This window comes from Tinamus guttatus, unplaced genomic scaffold (assembly GCF_059628265.1).
Source record: "Tinamus guttatus ecotype Peru unplaced genomic scaffold, ASM5962826v1 Tinamus_guttatus_pri_ptg000010l, whole genome shotgun sequence".
In the NCBI taxonomy this organism is placed as follows: domain Eukaryota; kingdom Metazoa; phylum Chordata; class Aves; order Tinamiformes; family Tinamidae; genus Tinamus; species Tinamus guttatus.
This window is the reverse complement of record NW_028288544.1, coordinates 762,163-782,840: the sequence shown is the minus strand read 5'-3', so window position 1 is coordinate 782,840 and position 20,678 is coordinate 762,163. Positions and strand designations below refer to the sequence as shown.

General features: G+C 42.5%; 2 protein-coding genes across 2 annotated transcripts in view; one reads left to right on the top strand and one right to left on the bottom strand.

Moving 5' to 3' along the window:
• Positions 1–8,126, bottom strand: part of CDC40 (cell division cycle 40) — a 34,991-nt gene extending 26,865 nt beyond the window's left edge. The window contains exons 1-3 of the mRNA XM_088522385.1: positions 7,922–8,126; positions 1,918–2,004; positions 185–314 (exon numbers count right to left, since the gene is read on the bottom strand). Of these exons, the coding sequence (XP_088378511.1) occupies positions 185–314; positions 1,918–2,004; positions 7,922–8,122 (418 nt within the window). The 5' untranslated portion in view covers positions 8,123–8,126. The remainder of the gene's footprint in view (positions 1–184; positions 315–1,917; positions 2,005–7,921) is intronic.
• A 1,030-nt stretch (positions 8,127–9,156) lies between these two features.
• The window catches only part of WASF1 (WASP family member 1), a 72,874-nt gene continuing 61,352 nt past the window's right edge, over positions 9,157–20,678 (top strand). The window contains exon 1 of the mRNA XM_088522490.1: positions 9,157–9,277. The gene's annotated coding sequence lies outside the window, so the exon portion shown is untranslated. The remainder of the gene's footprint in view (positions 9,278–20,678) is intronic.

Sequence of the window (20,678 nt, the reverse complement as noted above, 5' to 3'; positions counted from 1 at the left end):
TCTGAAATAAATACTATGAACTACAGCTGTGCGGATTCTCAAAGGCTTTTCCCCATTTTAACAACACTGCTGAACAGTCACTTAGAGAGCTTGAAGTCCCATTAACTATTCCCTAAAGAACACCTTATTTTGTCAAACCTGAGCATAATAAAAACGGAGGGAAATTTCACTGTTAAGAACTTACCGTAGGTTACAAATGTTCTTCTTTGTTGTTCAAACATGAAATCATTGATGTGAGCTGGTTCTGCATATCCGGAAAGCATATTTCTAGGCGCAGCCATTTGCTGAGTCCTAAATGGGTTTTCTGGTCCAAACTACGTAAATTATGTTAAAAGAAAGTATATCAGATTTACTAATTTTATATCTATACATGTGCACATTATTTTATTAAAGAGAGAGAGCGATAAAGAATGGTGTGTGTTAAGAAATGATAACACAAAGTACCTTCACTTTCTTTTTCTTTATAACTACTGAATAAATTTCTTAAGTCTGTTATTGCCTCAAACAGCTGGTTTCATGTTTGAACTTTCTAGGCTAAATTACTGGTAGAGAGGACAAATCAACAGCAACTGCTTGACACAAAAGACCCCTGTTCAGATCAATACAAGCATATTCAAAAGACAAGACAATAGCGTATTATGCCTTGTAAGCGGGAGAAGGAAAAAATCAAGTCCTACAAAAATCTTGTGGCCAATATGGAAATTACACAGCCAACAAATGTTGGGAAAGGGAAAAGCTGTTAGGGACTTTGCTGCATTACTGCAGAAAAAGCAGTTATGAAACCCTGTCTTGCCCTTCTTCTTGCAAAAGGGCAAGTGACCAAACTCTTCCTGACCTTACCATGGATAAAGGACCGAGGGTACCTAACAGTGAGTGCAAATAAAGCCAGTATGCTGAAATTACTATAAAAATGAATTTAATCACAGTAACTCTGCTTGTCATTCAAATTCAGACACCTGACTGTCCCACATTAGGTATCCCTAATTGAAACATTTGTAACACTACTGGTTAGTTTGCTCATCTTATCCTAAATCTGAAACCAGTATTTTGCTCACACATGTTATGGGTTTCAAATGACCTGCCCAAAGTTGCAAAAAAGTAAGTTTGCTTAGGAAAGGCCTGTTTATGTGGTTTAAGAACCTGCTTTAAGAACCAATCAATGGAAGAATTCATATTGACACAGGGTCACCCTAGAGAGCATGAACCATTTATGGAACTAACCAGCCTCTGTCTATCAAACACTAACCCCTGATCTAACACAAGATAAATAAGTCAAATACTGAGAAAAGTTAAATTCTTTAACAGCTATTTTTATTCCTACCAGCTAGCCTGTCATTTAAATTAAAATAGAAAGTGGTTCACACTGCACCAGGATGACCAATTTCAGCGTAAATGGTCTTGCACTACGTACATTTAGAACGACATCGTTTGCTAAAATTCTTACATATGATTGACGTGAATAGAGTTCTATTGATAGTACTTAGGCTTTAATTTTAAATTCTCACTCTATAAACCATGTATCTACAGTCATCTTACAAGCATTCATTTTGATCTAAATAGCACACTGAGTACATAGGAAAAAATGTGAAAATAGTAACAAGCCATTTTCATGCAGGTAATTTGTTTTACTGCATACTTTTATGCTACCTTCCAAGCTTGATTGTTAGTTATTTTAGCTCTAATTTTGATAAACAAGTCAAGATGCTTTTCTCAGAACCAAATTACACAGAATATTAAAATCCGAGCACGTACGAGTACTGCCAGCACACCTCCAGGTTATCTTTTCTCAGTTTATCCAAACTGCAATCATAAATAAAGCAAGCTTTCAAAAAAAAGATGCAACTTATTTGAATTTCGCATTAGATTAATGGAACCTCTTCCCTTTAGGCCAAATACATATCTGGTCCAGTATCTTACCTCAGGAGCAAACATGGTATCATAAGTGGGATTGTACTGAACTTCCTTGATAGCAGGATCAAGGTGGACTCCTGTCTCCACATCTTCCTAAAAATAAAACAGGTATGTTAACAAAATAATTTTACATATCCTTTTAAATATAACACTAACAACACTTCAGATCAGTGTCCTTTTTTTTCCTTTAAATTGTTATTTTTAGGACTGAAAAAGACAATAGTAACTTGGCAAAAAAAAAAAACAGTTACAAAAATAATATCAAACATTCACTGGAAAACTAGTTTTAATATGCCTATGGAGTATTGTACATATGTATTTTTTTAAATAAAGATTTCATGCACACATTTGAAAAATCACAACAAGATTACAGGCAAGCTTCTATTTAAGGATACTTGAAAACCTATCTTTTAAATAAGAATCAATTAAAATGGTCACTAATTTAATATCCAGGTATGAAAGCCAGATTCCTACAGGAAGCAGGAGGCAGAAGTCTAAAATAACTGATTTGGAGGATATTTGGAAAAAAAATAGTAATTTTTTTAAAAAGCAAGTGTATGTATAACACACTGAGGATCACAGAGTCCTAAATATCCTTATCTCCAAGTCTTTACCAAAAGGTATAAATATAATTCAATTTCATTTTTTAAACTCATTTTCAAGTCTGTCAAAAAAAATAACTTGATAGTTGAAGGAACAAGAAAGAGGGACTAAGCAGAATAATAACTCCTAAAATGACACAGTGAGAAAACCTCAGAGAGTCACACACAGCTGAAGATGACGACAGACAAGATGAGAAAGAAGCGGCTGATTCAACAGCAGCGCTCAGAACAATCTGGTTTCAAAGAGCTCACGTACATTGATCCTAAGCTGAAACTACATCTTTAACTTAAGGGCTCAGCTACACAAAGGCAAATGCTATTTTCCTGAATTACACTGGTGTTGCTTCCTATGCTTTTATGCTTTTATTCCAGAACGAATGCCTTTTCAAATGTGATTTATAGCGTGCCTATGTATTGATGCAATTCCAAATAATTATACTGAAAATGTTATCTAGCATCAGAGATTTTAATGCTTACAGACAGTGGGAAACTTCCAAATGCAACTGCAGCTCACAGAAGGAAGTGTTACAGCAGAAGAAGTAGACACATCTTTAAAAAAATTACCTCAAACTGAATTCCATTTTGTATTGTAGCACCTTGAAAGAGCAAAATGGCATGTTGTATACTTATTTAACATTGTTGACTATTCTCTGGCATGCCAAGCCCAGGAGATTCTTTTTACTAATTCAACAGCAGGTTGATTAGAAACAAATTTGTGTAGGTATGCAAGACTTGAAGGGCTCTAAAACCTGATTTTCTGGAACACAGGAAGGAAAAAAAAAAAAAGAAGAAAAAAAAAAAGTACCTCTTTATAGAATAAAGATATCTGGCTTATTACTCAATTATGTTCAGTTGAAACTGCTTCAAAAAAAAATTTTTTTCTTCCTCCTGTAGAAAACATCAGCAATCCTATCAATTATTTTTAGCATACTGTCTTAGCAGAACTGTAAGCTCCACTAGAAAGCTTTATCCTCACCGTATAACGATTATTTCAACAGGCAGGTCCGAACATCATACCGCTCTCGCTTGAGCCTTTGGTGCTGCCAGCTCCGAGGCTGACCTCATTTCTCTCGTCGCACGACCTTTCTGAGTCACTAGGCTGGGATGACAACAGCTAACGGTGCCGCCACAGCCCCAGCTTTCCTACGCCGTGGACTCGCTTGGGAAGAGCAGCACAGCAGCCCTGAGCCAGCCATTCAGCAACACAAACAGACCCTCTCTCTGCCCCAACTAGAATACGAGCCATGACCAAACTGTTTCCCAGTTTTGTATTTTCTTTCACAGCTCTGTGATCTAGGGATATTTTCCACAGACGTTTTTTTTTTCAAGTTGTATCACACAACCTGCTCTTCAGGCCAGGCTTCATATCTTATCAGCCAGCCTCGTAATTTTGAAAAGTAAAAAAATAGCATTAATGACGATATGGCAAGGTGTATCTGATCGATTGTCAGTGAAATTTAAACAGCTATCAGATTACTTGAAATTAAGACATAGGGTTTTTTTCCCTTTGAAAAGGACAGATATGTATTTTTGCAAAAATGCCAAGAATTTTGCAGTTCTCCCTTTTCTCTCCTGTTAAGTCCTATTATCTGCCATTCAGTAACTGAGCGAGGAAACAGACTGTGCCATGAAAACGGATCGTCTGCAGGGTGATTACGGCAGCTCTGCTCCCACCCCAGCGCCAGCGGAGCAGCGCTGAGTCACTTGCAAGTCACACAATCTGCTTCCTCCTTGAGCACCCCAGGCACGATCTTTCTGTGTGAAAACCACCGAGCCCTGAAATCAAAGCACATGTTGGGTTGATCAGCATTAGGCTGCCCAAGACCTGCAGCCTCACTCATGAGCCCATGTTTGTGCATCGAATGGTGACCGGTTGGATATGCTGCCGAAACGCATCAACATCATCTTTTCACTCTGCCATCTACTAACAAGCCGAATACAGTGCAACTCCCATGATAAAGGTTGGTTTGAACACCATTATAAGACTAGCACTAACAAGCATTAAAAACATATACCATTAAGACCATACTGTAGAAATGACACAGGCAGCCTGGGTTTGCTGTAACTCACAGTACAAATACATGTTTTTTGACATGTTGCACTATTATTAGAGGGGACACTTGAAGATATAAACCCTACACAACAATAAGAAAGCTTTCAGAAAGTAATGCTTTACTGAATTTAGTATACTTCAAAAATCTAATAAACTACCCTGCAAACTTCAGCTGTACCTATCTTCTCTGTGCCTTCCTCGGCGTTGCTAAGAGCTCAGCTGAAATATAATGACCATATGGACATCACATACCAGGTAAGATATAAGCCACTGGAAAGCGTGCAGAAGAGAAGAATCAAGAAGAATCAAAGGTCCAAAAAAATAGAACCTATGAAGAAAAACAGGATCACCTAATTCAGCCCTGATGAGCATAACTTGATTAACTAGGCAGATACCTATTCACTCTCCAGAGAAAAGAAAACATCAGCCCTAACAGATTCTCCAATGTCTAAGGCAAAGTAACAACAAGATAAGCATAGAAGATACTTCTCTCTTTGCAGCTTCCCAACCTCCAACTATTTTCAGTTCAGAGGACTACCTGAGCCTGAAGAAGTGTGTTATTTATTGACATCCTTTCCCTCCAATTGATCTTTTCCAAATATTTGTCCAAACTCTTACAGCAATGTAAACTTCTTGCCTATACAGCTCTCCTGGAGCACGGGAATAGCCTTACTGCCTGTTTCATCGAAAACCTCATCCTTTTGTCTTGAACCCAGCTCCTAAAGACGTAGCCCATATTTCCTGGGCTAGAAGAGGCAGGGAGTATTCGAACCTCTCTCTCTCTGCCACTTGGTGATTTTGCGACTCTCCATCATACTCTCCGTGTCAGTGACCTCTCTTCCATTTGGACCTGCTCAGCAATTCCTCAAGCAGACGTGGTACCTCTGATCAACCCTGCTGTCCTTCTCTGATTCTTCTGCAGTCATAATACATCCCCTTTAAGGCAAGGTGACCAGAACCACACACTTTCTTCCTCTGCTGTCTTCTTTAAGATGCTGACACTTTTTCAGCACTTTACAGGAGTTGAGTGATAGCAGTAGAAATCTACGCTTTGATTTAATTTAGGATTTCTATTCAAAGTTAGTTAAAAGACATGTATTACTGGATGCAAATAACCAATAGCTATTACTCTATCTTATTTTCGATGAGTAAACTTAACCTCAAGATCAGCAGTAGGTAAATTCTAACAGGCAGACTTGTGCAACAAAAAGGCTGTAACAAAAGCTGTCCTCTCGAACTTTTAAAAAAGAGTGACAACTCATTAGTGGAGTTTTCAATTATATTTACAACGTTTTTAGAGGCAAGATTCACCTGATTTTTGCAAAGTAACAAACTACATCTTGGAATAGCATCTGAGGGCTCTATACGATGAGTACATTTAACACCAAAAAACAAATGCTGTGGCTGAGCGTGGTAGTAACTAAGCCTTGCTAATAAGTGTTAGGAACTTATTCCTCTTACCTGTTCCTCCTGAAGTATACCCAGGCTTCAAGTCTGTGCAAGTAAGCAAGCTGAAACTGTTAACTAACCAGAAACAGGCAAAACGACTAAAATTATAAAGCAGAGTACGAACTACCGAAGAGTTACAATCTCAACAGCCAAAAAGCCACAAACAAGTATGTGGCTGCTACTTGTGCTGTATGACTAACCTCTCTACCTGCTCTCTTCTCTCCATCCTTTCTCTTATAGGATGGCATCTGCTCCTCTCTTGCTTCCACTCCTGGCCCCTTCTGTAATGTATGTTCATGCATTTAGGTGTACTCCATCCTTATTCATGTCAAAAAGACAGTTGCACAAGTGGAAAGTGATACTAATGAACTGTAACTCTGCTTTCCTCCTCACTCAGCTTGTTGTTTTTCCAACGCAGCACTGACAGAATTCCTGCGATGTACCCTTAAGCATCATTTCTTATAAGTTTGTTCAGTTAGGGCTAAATTCTAATTCTGAAGAACTAGGAAAATTCCTAAGGGCATGAACAGCAAGTTTCCGTGTATTTTTGGTGGGCCACTCACACTTTTAGATGTGGAAGGTATTGAGATCATGTTGCCCATCAGCTTTGCTCCTCTGAGAAATGATGTTTCTCCTCAAATTTGATTGTGTTGCCAGAAGAAGCTCCAGTACTCTGCGCATTCAATAAGTCTTAGCAAAAAGTCATTGATCTCTAGTAATTTGCATCTCACCCGTGATTCCAAGTGAAAATGAAAGGCAGGATTATAATAAAACATTCCAGCTAGCAGCACACCTGCCACAGACACCGTCCTAGAGGTGTTGGTGGACACTCCCATTCAGGGCACAGTTCAGAGAACAAACTTTGAACGTGACGTACACATTTACCAGAGATACATCATGGACCAGCTTGAGAATGTGATCCAAAGGAGAGTAACTGAAGAGATTTTTGTTTTCATCCATATCAGTTTCCTGATGACAATCACCAAGTAACTGCATAAACATTTATAAGAAATGGGAAAGAGGAAACCTAGTGCCACGGCCTTAGAAGGGCTAAGGGCACAGACATCACTTATCACCCACATTTAGAAATCATTACAGACCTTAGTTAAGGATCCTTTCAAAGTTTATACAATACAGTCTGCCAGAGGCTGTCAGTCAGGAAGCTACACATTTCTAGACTTCAAGTGGTAATAAAACACACACATAAGTAGTACAGCAGCATGCACAGGCAAATACAATCAGATAACATATATATTAACAACAAAACGAGGAACTGTATCCACTTATTGGACACAAAGCAAGAAACATTTCCCGACTGCAAAGAGCAGCATGGCATTGCACCGATATGCATGGCTTCAAAGTAACACGCTTCTGACCGGAAACAAGTTGTCTGTACTAAAACAAAAACAAAACTCTCTTTACTTCTCAGAGGCACAAAAATGAGGCCATACAGTCTGTGCTACGCAGGTCACCCAGAAATTTTCGCAGGCAACACCGGAGCCAATGCAGAAGCACCTTTCCCCGCTGCTCTTGACCAGGATTTGGCAACACCAAGGCCTGCGGAGCCGGTTCCGGTCCCCTGAACGGCCGGGGTGAAGAGCGCTGCAAGACGGAGCCTCAAGACAGGGAAGCGAGAGGCGGGGGCAGCCGCCGAGCCCCGAGCCGCGCGCGGCCTCCGGGGAGCGCCGCACACCTCAACGGCCCCCCTCGCCACACCAGCAAGGAAACAACCAACGGCAACAACGGGCTCTCCGGAGGCCGCGCGGCGGGCGGGCGGGCCCGGGCCGAGGCGCGCGCCGTCCCCCCTCTCCCTCGGGCCGGAAGCAGCACCACGGCGGGGGGGGGACAGCCCCACGGTGGGGCCGCGCTGCCCCCCCGCCCGGACGGTCCCCGCGGCTGCTCCTACCTTCACGGCCACCTCCGGGGCCGCGTCGAGCGGCGCGGCGGGTGCGGCGGGCGGCGCGCGCAGGTGCAGCACGGCATCGCGGCTGGCCAGCACGGCGCTGGCGGCGCCGTGCGCGCCCCGCTCCGCCTCGGCCTCGGTCTCTGAGTCCGGCTCCGAGTCGGAGCCGCCGTAGGACGCGAGCGCGGCGATCGCCGCCGACATCTTGGCGCGGAGGCTGACGGGAGCGCGCAGGTCCTGGCAGCTCCGCGCCTCCTGCCCATCCCCCACCCCGGGGAGAATGGGGGGAGCAGGGGCTGAGCGTTCAACGGGAGATCACGAAAACCTCAAGCACGTTTTGAAAAAATATTTATTTTTTTAATGAGCGATGCGACAGCCGAAGGGGCCTTTTCACCCCTCGTTGCTGCCCTTTCCCCTTCCAGGACTCGCGGGCGGGACTACGGAGCGCCGCTCGGCCCATGGGGCCGCCACTCCCGGGGGAGGGAGGGGCGGGAGGAAGGGAAGGAGCCGGAGCAGCCGCCCCCGCTCGGGCCTGGGGACCCGCAACGCCCCTCCCGCTGGGGGAACCAGCGCCGGGGCCTCCCCGTGGCGGGAAGGCGCTGGCGGCGAACGAGCGGCGGCGGGGACAGAGGCTGCAGTCGGGAGACGCAGCGCGGTCACCCGCTGCCTCGGGCGGACACGGCCGCGCCCTCCCCCGCACGAAGGCCTTTCACGTTCCCCGCAGACGGGGCCGTGGGGCCGGCGCTCGCCCTTCCCGCCCCCCGGGTGCCCGGAGCGGCACCGGCACCAGGACGGGCCCGCGGGCGCCTCGCCGCTCCCGGCCGGAGCTCGGGGGCGGGAGTCTCGGTCCCGCCCACCCCCCGCGCCGATTGGCTGCGAGGAGCCGGCTCGGTGCACGTCACCGTGCCGTGCCCCGCCCTCCCCTTGTTGGAGCGGGCGGGCCGGGCCGGACCGTACCACGTGCCGCTCGCGGTGGGGGTGGTGGTGGTGCGGGGCGCCCGCCCCGGGCCAAGGGCGCCCCTCTGCCCGTGACCCATTCCGGCCCCCTCCGCCCGGAGCGGGAGCGGGGCCGGCGCCCGGTGCGCGGCGCTCGCTGCCCGCCTCCCTCCCCGCCTCGGCGCGCCGCGCCGCGGGAGAGGCCCCTCCTCCCGCGCGCGGACACACACACACACACACACACAGGCACACGCGCTGCTCCGCGCCTATTGTGAAGCCTTCGGGGAGCTCCGCGCCGCCGCCGCCTCCCCCGGCGCGGAGCGCGGCGCGAAGGAAGGGTCCGCGGGGAGGCGGAGGGAGGCGCCGCGACAAGCGCCATGGAGGCGCCGTGAGGGGCGGCCGCCGCGACGCGCGGGCTGGCGAGTAAGTGCCCCGCGCGCCCGCTCCCCGGGGCCGGGCAGGGCGGGCGGGACCCCGCGGCCCCGCGCTTCTCTTTCCTTCCATCCCTCCCGCTCCGCGCCGCCGGCCGGGGCCGCCCCCACAAAGGGACCGCGCCAGGTGCGGGGCCGCCCCCTCCTCCGCGCGCCGCCGCCCGGGGGTTGGGGGCGACGGTTGGGGCGGTTGCGCGGCGGGGGTGACGTCAGCGGCCGCCAGGTGCGCGCGGGTCCGAGGCGGAGGTGAGCGCGGCGCCGCCGCGGCTCGGGGTAACGGGCGGGCCGCGCCGCTGCCGCCGCCGGAGCGGCGCCCCTGCCTTTGTGCGGCCGGGCCGGGAGCGCGGCCCGGGGCTCCCGCCGGCGCGACCGGCGTCCCGGGCGGCCAAGCGCCCCGGCGCGGCTCCTGCAGCCGAGCTGCCAAGGGCTCCGCCGTGGTGCCCGCGCCCGAGGCGGTGGCGGGCAGCGAGCCGGGGTCGCCTCCCGTGCCGCGTGGTTTCCTCTTGTTTTTGATTTTCAAATTATTACACCCAACTGGAGCGAGCAGCCACCAGCGAAGTGCTTCGATATCAATTTATGATCCTTTCCTGTGCTCGCACCTCCGTGGCGGAGCTGGAGGTGGAAGGACTTGAATTGAATGACCAACATTTCTTATTTTCTTTTTTTAAAGAATAAAGCCTAGGGTGAAACAAAGCTTCGTTGCCTCCTTGGGGGTGAAGCAAAGTCTTGCACCTGGACTTTTTTTTTTTTTCTTTTTATTAAACACAGCTATACCTTTGCATACTAGAGTCAGGGTTATGGAAATGACTTTGCAAGGGTTTTAGGTAGAGTCCCACATTTCCAGCATTAAGACCTTTCGTTGGCACCTCTACCGTGTTTGGCGAGTATTTTGGATGGTAATATGCTCTTTTGTCTAAAATACATGGTGATGAACGTGTAAATAAGGTAAGCTATGTGACATGTCATGTGAATTGCAGCTTATTAAGATGGAAAATGGATCTTTCACTGTGATCGGTCAGTTTGATGCAAGTAGTTGTTAACCGATTCCCTAGGACTGTGCTCTGTATCTCCTTGGCGTGCAGCTTCGGGGTGTTGTGTGAAGTTGCAAGGGGCACTTCCTGAAACGTGAAATATTTCGCGATCTGTGCAACCGATCGACAATGTTTTGTTTTGATTCTGCTTTGTAATCTTTGAATCTCTGGGTTTAATTGACAGACTTGCTACTTTTCTTAAACTGTGCTGTGTCCAGATAGCCAGGATTGCTTGTAAGTAACATCTGATCATCTGAGGGTTTAGATGTGGTCATTGGGCAGCCTGTAGGAATCCCCTGCTGATTTGAATTAGGTGTCTTTCTCTTGCCATCAAGGTAGTATATAAGTAAGCGTGGAAGAACTCGGGCAGTATTTCACTGAATAAAATTTCTATGTGCTTAAACTGTAGATCAGTCTATTTTTTACCAAGCATTCAAATGTGATTTCTTAATATGAGATACTGGCTTCACTGTGCTTTAATTAGGAAGAAGTATAGACAGGTACTGTATGTGGATTGTCTAAAATCTAGGTTTTATTGAGGGGGGAAAAAATGGTTGCTTGCCATTTGTGTATAATATTTTAACGCACAGCAACTAATAACTGAGTATTTGTGAATTTAGGAAGAGTCGCTTGATATCAAGCGAATTAAAAGATTAATTCTTCTTTTTAAGTAGTCTGACCATCGATTCTTTTATGCAGCAAGTATGTTGTTCTGTTTTAATTGGGGCCTACAAAACATATGGTTTTGGGCAAAGATGAAACCTGTTCTGAATGAAAAAGCCTGAAGTAGTGGGTGGAAAAAGACTTGAGATTCCTGGCTTTTCTTTCCATTTAGCTTTTCTAGTGCTGTTTCTCCTTGCAGTCACTTGGACTCTTACTTCTCCAAAGGGAGATAAAAGTGTCCTCCTTTATACAGTCTTTTTGCATATAAAAAAGAGCCATTTTGCACTTGTTTGTTACTGCTCCTGGTGGTGAATACTGTATCAAGTACCACTATTTCTTCCTTTTCCCCCCAGGTGAAAGAATAAGAACTATTTTAAGAGTAGTTCCTTGAGCAGTGGAAGCCCGAAGCCTTGCCTGCTGCTTCATTTTTTTTTAATCTCATGAATGATTGCAAATGCTAATTGGGTTTTTTTTTTCCTGCTTGGAACACTTATAGTCTCCTCCTTCTGTGGATCATCTAACATCTTAATATGTGCTGCAGCCTCTCCCTCTGCCAGGACACTCATAGCAGCTCGATTTCATGAACTTAATGTTTTATTTGGCAATTATCTTTGAGACCTCCATCCTTCTGTCAAATTCAATTGAAATCGGCCAACAGGTTCAAGGCTATGTGGGAAAGCATTCCCCTTGCCACCCCCCCAACCTACATCCTGCACAAGCCCAATTTTCTTTAAAAGCTGAGATAAAAGTAATACATAATAATGAGTTAAGATTTAGTATCTTTTCTTTAATTTCAGTATATTCTTCCCTCTAATGTTTTCCCGTGTTTTTTAATATGTTCTATCCTTTTCCTTTAGTAGTTCTTCTGTAGCTTCCCTGCAGAAGATACTGCTTACAATCCCATTGGTTTTCTTTTTTTTTTTTCTGTAATTTTTATAGCATTTTTAAACTGCTGTCAGCCCACTTGCATATGCACTAACTTCTCACATACCCTGATCTGCAGATCTACAGTTTGAGGAAAAAAATTCTCAGATACGTACGAAGCTGAGGATTGAACAAAAATATGAGGCTCTGTTGTCTGTGGAAATCCCCAAGTTAGGAAGAAAATGAGTAGGTTTTGTTTTGTTTTGCTTTATTCCTACACTTTTTGGCTGATGAGAACAGGTGTTGTGATAGAAGTCTTACCAGGTTACTGTTATGACATTTAGATTGGACTTTGTACCTTATACCTGTATATGTCTGATGCATCCTAATATACTCTGTCAGGAGAGCAAAACACATTTTTATAACTCATGCTCTGCCTTTTCCACCACCTCCCAGACTGTGACTGCTGTGAGGATGATGCTACTTTTCAAGCTTTGGGTTTTTTTTTGGGACTGTGGCCCAGATTCTCAAAGATACCAAGGCGCCAGATTGCAATAGGAGTATCTGACTCTTAAGTATGGGGGCAGATCTTGATGTCGCCTAACACAGATTACAGCCTATAAATTTCATGTTTACAGGACCTGGTTTCAAAAGAAAACAGATATGGAATAATACTGGGAAGCAGCTCTTTAGACCATCATTCTGATTTCAAATGACTTTGCAAAGAGACAAAGAAAAATTATGCGTCTCCTTGTCCCTGGAGGTGGGAAGCGCTCTGTGCAACTCACTCCAACTGCTCAAGTGCTCATGCAGTTGCTATAAGCTGCCTCTCATGAGATCAAGACTTAAATTTCTAAATTCTGAATAATCTAATTATTGAATAAAGAACGTATCAGAGAAGCAGCACAACATTAATTCTAGACTTCCAGGAAAATAAACTAGTGTAATTAGAAATTCTTTAATATCGTGTTTCTTAATGCCCTGAATGATTTTTAAATCAGATAAAATACAGAAAATATAATTAAAGGTATATACATTTATAAAAATGGATTTATTGGTATAGAAGCTTATTTTGGGGGAGAACTGAATGAAATTCTAGCTTTTGCTACTTCAATGTGTGTATAAGCTCATTTAATATAACAAAGCAGTAGAGAATAGGAAATATATTTTTAACAAATTGCTTAATAAATAGCAGAAATAATGCATAGCTTGTGTTTATGCCTTGCTCTTGACTGAGTGTTAATTAGATACTATGGTTGCAACATGAATTTAATCTTCAGACATCAGAGAATCCATACAGAACTAAGGATCCAAACTGATACTTAAAACTTATTAGCAAAGAAGAATCAATTCTCAATCCAGGATTTATTTTCTTTTGTCAGCTAATCAAAGGTATTAACATCTATTAAAATTTTATATAGATAGGACATTTGTATTGTTTCTTTTACCATTTTTTTCCTTTCCTGCTGTATGCTAAGCTGCATTTATTTACCGGTAGTGTTAATAGAATCTCTTTTCTCTATCTGGCCTCTTGTTTTTGCAGATTTGGAGAACTTTGTACTTGAGACAAATTTGGTAGAAATTGGTTGGTAGATACTTAAAGTTTTTGAAGGGGAATTTTTGACAAATATTCTACAAGTGATCTTCTATGTTCTGTTTGTCCAAGTGAGCCTGAGTGCTCTTAAAAAAAAATAAACCTACGCACATAATACTTGCCCCTTGCAGCTGCTTGTAGGCAGAAATGCACAGTGACAGTGGAGAATAATGATACTTACTAGTACCATTAGTGGTACTGGTTAGTACCAATAGTAGTACTAACTAGTAGTACTAGTTTACTGGTTTGGCAAGGAAAATTATCCTTATTAATCTACTAGTGTTTTTGTTCTTAATAATAGCAAAACAGATGCAGTTCTAACTATTTAAATATGAAATTTTTAAAGGTGTTAAGATTTCTCAGAGATAGCAATTAAATAAGCCATAGGGTGGGCAATTAAATAAACCCAGGGGTTGAAAGGTAAAATATTGGCACAGATAACTAAATCCTTGTGAGAAAATAACAGAAATACATGTTAAGTTTTAGTAGGCTTAAAGTTTTATTTTAAATCGGAAGCTTTGTAATATTTTACATTAATCATCTGTAGAAAGTGATTTTTAAAGCAGCAGCACTTACTGAGGAATCAAAATTATTTAATTAAATTCAGAAGTGCTGGGAAGGTTATAAGAGAAATCCAAGTGAGCCAGTGGAACAATAAAAGGGTGACAGGAAAAGCTGAATGTTGACATATGCAAAACTGTTATGGAGGCAAAAAATAAGATGTCATTTGTGTGTCTTAAGATTCTAACTAAGCAGTAGCAATATAATGAGATCATGGGCATCATTCCAGATAGATAAGTGGTCTAGTTACTCAATTCCTTTTTTTAAAAAATCCCCTTTGATTACAGCTTGGTATAGAGAATGCCGTGCTGTTCTCTACAAGTTTCTTAATTCTCATCTAGTATTCAAGTTGGCTATTGGTCAAAAAATCACAGTATTGTAGAGAATTTGAGCCAAAGGATATGATAAGATTTTCAAGAGTTTCCAAAGATTGGAATTATTTACCTAAGGAAAGGAAGAACAGCAGATCTACAAAATGCAAGGTTTGAAGCTATAAAATAGATAGGAATTTATGCACTAGTATAACAAATTCAAAAGAGATGTTACATTCAGAAAATGTCAATTTATTGAAGCCATGCCTTTTTGCAAGAAAAGGTGAAAATGAAAAGAAATTCTTTTTGTCTCTTTGCACTCCAAAATATCTGTTTTTATCTCTGTATGTTGTCTGTTATCTAGTGTTAGAATATTTTCCTTGAATACACAAGACCTAGCTTAGTCTTCACTCTTTTTTTTTTTTTCTTTCTAGCCAATGGTTTGAACTTTGCTCTTTCTGAATAAATGACTGTTCAAAGAAATAAATTTGCATTGGATTGAGATGTTGTTAGTCTTCCATTTCTGTAGCAATTAATTTATTTTATGGTCTTTGGAGTCATTGTCTGAATGTTTATGCGAGCTGATTGTTCTATACAAAATCAGGCAGCCAAAATGGGTAGAAGAGAGACTCAAGTTATCATGTGTTGTCTGTTGTAATGGCTTTGAAGCATAGGGGGTGGCCACTGTGGACACAGAAGTGAACATCAGCGTTTTAGGAGAAACCTCCTTAGGCCAACCCAGCGGGCTTTGTAGACTAACAAAGGGGAACAGCAAAGGATCCTTTGCGGCAAAGAGCGTGATTTTTGTATTAAACTTTTCATTCAGTGTCAGTGCAGCATAATACAGGGGCTGGTTATCCAAAATTGGAAGAAAAACAGACGCTGAGGTGCTTGCTTTTCCTGGCAATGCTCATGCCTGTGCTGTATTACAGTAGGTTGCCCAGCAGCACCTGACTGCCACCTCTAAGGAATGACTAAGGACTCGCCAAAATCAAGTTTGCCAGTTATATTTCTAGAACAGGATACTGTTTGTGTTTTGATAGCCCAGGATCTTTTACTTTCAGGCACATTCAGGATGATGATGTGGGTCAAAAGGATATAACATAGTGATGCCTTGCATCTTAATACCCTAAGCAGCCAGCTCTAGCTGTTCTTCCTTTGAGCAAGTGGATGGGATTAGATGATTTCCAGAGGTCCCTGCCAATCTCGAATGTTCTGTGGTTCTGTGATCTTCATTGCAGGAGGAGAAAATCTCAGAGAATTCGGGAGAAGTAATAGGTGGTCTAGGCTGCTCCATACATGGTAATGGATGTCTGTGTTGTTGCAGCTTCGTCTGAATTTGCTCCTGTGAAATACCCGGTATTCAGTCTTGTATGGATTGGACTGCAGCTAAGGAATGGTTTTGTCTACTGAATGAATGGACATTATTCCAGTCTTGAAAATTCCAGACCATTTCTTGGTCTCTGGAATTTTAAGCGTGGATGTTAAACAGGACTGTCCACGTCCTCAGTTGAGACAGTTAAATACAGTCTGTGGTTCTAGCTAGCCTGAGCGGTCTATCAGAATAAGCTGAGAATTAACTTTCAGAATTAAGCTGAGAATTAACTTTTATTACCTCAGTAAGTTTCATGATATAGGAAGAAATTCTGTTCAATTTGGTCCAAAAGCATCTTTTCCCCTAGTTATGACTTTAACAAAAACTAAAGTCAGATATTGGGGCTTATTATATGTGGCTAGTCTGTCTAACACTGCTTTTTTTTGCCCCCCTTTGTTCTCCTTCTAACTGTGAAAAGGATTCTCTTTCAGAGAGAGTTTTATGTTTTTATCTTGGAAAGGGAGCATTTGTTCATGTTTTTTTTTTTTTCTACTTGAGGCAGAATTGTAGCATTCATTATATTCCAGACCTGAGCCTACTTACCAAAAAAAAAAAAAAAAGAAGTCCATGATGATGAATTTTCCTTCGAACTTGGGGCTTGGTTTGCGGTTGTTCTGTGTAGTGATCTATCTGATGTGCAGGAAAGTTCAGAGTGAGACTTAACTATATAAATTATTTCAGCACCATCAGTGATCATAAAATACTTGGTGCTGGTGGAATTGCCTTGAAGGAAAACAGGAAGTCTTATGGCTCCTCACACCTTACCTGATGACCTATAACCCAAACTTTCTATTGCAGTTCAAGTAGGTGGGAATGAGTGTTAAGATCTATCACGTTTGTTTTTATAAGCTGCTTGGATATTTTGAATCACAGAATGGTTGGAGCTGAAAGTGACCTCTGGAGATCCAGTTCAACTCTCAAGCAGGGTCATCTAGAGCAGGTTGCCTGGGACCATGGCAGGTTTTGAGAATCTCCAAGGAAGGAGACTCCACCACCTCTGTGGGTGACCTGTTTCACTGTTCAGCCACCCTTACGGTGGAGAAGTCTCTTCTTGTGAGCAAGTGGAATTTCCTGTATTTCCATTTGTGCCCAGTGCTTCTTGTCCTGTCACTGAGCACTGCTGAGGAGAATCTGGCCTAATCTTCTGGACACTCTCTGATCAGATATTTGTAATTCTGGTGAGCTCCCCCTGACACCAGTGCCCTCTTCTCTGCAACCTGAGCAATCCCAGCCCTCCCCAGCCTTTCCTCATGCAATTTATGTTATTTTGTTCTAGAGAATTCAGTGAATAGCAAAACCATTCCTATACAGAAGCAATCAAAGGGAGTCATTTTCTGCCTCAGAGTATCTTCAGAAACGTAACATCTTTCCCCTAGGTCTCTTACTGCATGTGGGGCATTGGCTACCACAGGGGGTTTCTGAACATTCATGTTCTGGTCCATCCTTGACTGTGGTGAGCCCCTTTACCTATAGGAACAGCATACCTAATATCCATCACTTTTCCCCTTGAGTCGTTATTATCATTAAAGGAAAGTTTCCTTTGTTCCTTTAATAGGTTTCCTACTATTCCTTTTTCCGTTTCTGTATGTCAGGTGTGTGACAAGTTGTCTTTTGTTAATGAAATTGGAATTGGATCATGATGTGGGACTCATGCTTGCTGTGTTTTTGCTGGGCAAAAGAATGCCCCTTTCAGGCTTTCCCAAGCATACAAAAACTAATATTCCAGCATCTCAAGTGATGAATCTTAAGTTTCATCCAAAGAGGTATAACTACTTTGGCTACACCCACCATTTGGCACTATGTTGGTCTATGAATATGTGTTAGTAACAACATTTCTGTGATATAGATGCATATTCTTTGGAACTTAGATCCCGTTCTTGCTACACAGCTTGGATAGCTGTGTTGCATGATTTAGGGATGTTGTAGTGAGAAGGGAAATAATCTGGCCCTGCATCTCTCTAGTGTGGCAATGCAGAGATAATATCAGGTGTTTGGTATGTATTCATGTGGCTTACCCTGGGCAAACTCTACAACTTGTATGTTTTAGGTGCACTATTTTGGCTCTGGCGTATGTCTTCTGAATATATGGAGTAAGGGCTAAGCTTTCCCATGTACAGTAGTGGTGATTCTTGGTAGGTTTGGTTAGCATTGCTGGAATTCATGTACTGAATGTAGAGCCAGCAATACTCGGCAAATTCACTTAAGTAGCTGAGAGTAAATAGGAAGTTTGTCTCACTGAGTGTGAAAACCTAAAAGTCACTTCGTCCAGAATTTATCACTTAAGTAAAATAGCTCTATTTAACTTATTAATTTATCAAATGAGTATAAAGAAAAATAATGTTGTTCTGTTCAGTACATGATATGTTTCAATCCCTCTGCTACAGCTTGAAATAAATACTGGCGTTTCCCTTTCTCCCAATATTTCACTCTTGAGCGAAGTGAAGTTGTTGGTTGCACCTTGGATAAATGCGGTTTGCTTTGCAGTATATTGGTAATCTTGAGTGCTGTTTGCAGACAGTAATAATGAAATTGAACAGCAACCGGCATGGCTCTGGTGGAGAAACAAGGCTTGTTGCGCTGTGGAATTGTATTTCCTCTGTGGCTACAAACTTCTATTTCTCGCCCACGCTGTAGCCTCAGAAAGCTCCTTTCTGGACATGTCGCACCACTTTCAGTGTGTTAAATGTGGCACCTCCTCCGTAAATGCTGGTTTGCTCTCTACTTTTTTTTACTGCAGTGGGGGATGATTTCATGAAGGGGTTTTACTCCTGCAAATGCAGAGCAGAACAACCAGTGTTCTCAGTGTTGCCTTTCCATTTTAGTGCCCGGTCTCCTTGATTGCTTCTCTCCAAATCTGGTGTTCTGCTATAAACCTTTGCTTTCTTGAAGTAGCCAGTAATAGCGCAAACAGAAGCAATTTCTTAAAGCAGCCATTTGCAAGCCTTCTCCTCGGAGCTCCGAGCAGTCAGTTTGCTGCAGTTTGAGACACACGGGTTTGGTTTGTCCATCCCTGCCTGCTCGCCCCTCTTGGTGTGTACATACACAGCGGAGACAGAGATGCAGCAGGGTCACGCTTGCCCACGGTGGAAAAGGAGCTTCTCTAAAGCACAGGGTTCAGCTCTCCTTACAGAATATCACCTAATATTTCCCTCCCCTGCATCTCAGAGATTTGCCATCCCTGGTCATTCAAATTTCTCCAGTGTGGCCTGGATATCGGTAACAGATGAGGTGGAATTTGTAGGTAACCCTCTGTGTAACATTTTGAGCCTCAGGGCTTAGAAGCTAATGGAAGCCAACACTTCAGTTCATCCTTTGCTGACCTCTGCAATCCACGTTACTGCTTGGGCTTGTAGTTGTGTTCATCAGGCCATTAAACAGCTCCTGAAATTCTACTTTGTGTTCTCCAGGGTCTAATTTTCTTAGTGGGATTTTTTTTTTGAAGGCTGCTATAGAAGAAAGACAACAGCTAGCATTAGAAGTGCATAGTAACAGTGCACAAAGTGAACAGACCAGGTCAGGAAGCAAGCTTACAGCATATTTCAGCATTCACAAAACATTGATTTCTGTTTTTATTTTGTTTTATTTTATTTATGAAGTATAAGCATTGCAATAAGAGAAGCTTTTCTTTGCAGTTGCTGCTGCTGTAATACACTGTCCTTGCCTCTTTTGTAGAACAAATGGAGAGATTTGCCAGATAGAAACTACAGATAAGCATTTTATTTGTTTCCTGATTTTTTTTTTTCTCTGCTCATAGCTCTCTCTAGAAAAGTACCCTTTTCTATTAAGTTGTTTTATCTTATTTGTTGAGGAAGAGTGTAATTTGAGCAAGAGGCAATAGCTGAAGTTGTGGAGTCAGTTACTGTTCACAGTTTTTTGCCTTTTTTGTTGCTTGATAAATTAATTCAAAGTTAACCTCAGTTGAACTATGTCTGATTGTTGATAAACAGAATGATCACATTATAGTGTGCAGCTACCAAACACAAGGCTAAGCAAGTGAAATTTATGCCAGTTGCAAATTTGCAGCAGATATCAGGGTTTGCTTATTTACATTGGCAGTACACTTTAATGTGAGTATATGGAAGATGACTTAAGCATTTTAATAGCTGAAATAATGAGTAGGAAATTAAACATTTTTTCTTGAAAAGAAGAAAAATATCAATTGTTGTAAATTGTAATACATAATTCTCTTTCCATCTCTATTTTGGTTAAATAAAGCAATGTGAGGCTTATCACTTTTTCAAATACATATAAGTGAGGATTGCTAGTAAGATGTGGGCTACTGTATTTGTTTCTATAATTTACAAATCATTATAATGATATAATGAAAAAGAGTGCTTTTAATAGCAGTTAAATTTTAAGCTGAAGGTTGGAAGTACATAGCAAGGCCAAGACGATGGAAAAATGATATTTTGACCATTAAATTATAGACTGCATAGGCAATAACTTAATAACTAGAATAAGAACTAGGTGAAATTTAGAAGTCTTGACTTCCTTTTGTAAGGTATTTAAAATATTACTGAATTAAATTTATGGATTTAACTTGTTAGCACCTCTTTATATATTCTTTGTTTTTATTTACATTGCACCATGAAAAGCTTTCTTAGAAGAATTTTTCACCTAATTCAATACATTTGTGAATACCTGCCTACAATTTCAGAAAATACCTTTCTAAACAGCACTTTGCAGTTGCTATTAACAGTTGCTTGTGCTTCTGTTAGAATTCTAGGCAGCTAAAGCAGGATAAAGCCGTAATCCTGAGTGAATATTTTTTATAGAATAAAGAAACATGCATAGAGAAATCCAGTCACCTCTGAGGATGGATGATGTGTATGATTAAATTCTAATGGATTTCTGTGTAACTGTTCACAGAAAAAAAAAATAGATGCCATTTAACTGCTTTTAGCTTCTGTAGTTACAATAATAAAAGCCAACCAGAATTTTTAAAGCTTCCCTGCTCTGTTAGGAGCCCAAGCAACCGTATTACTGAATTAAAG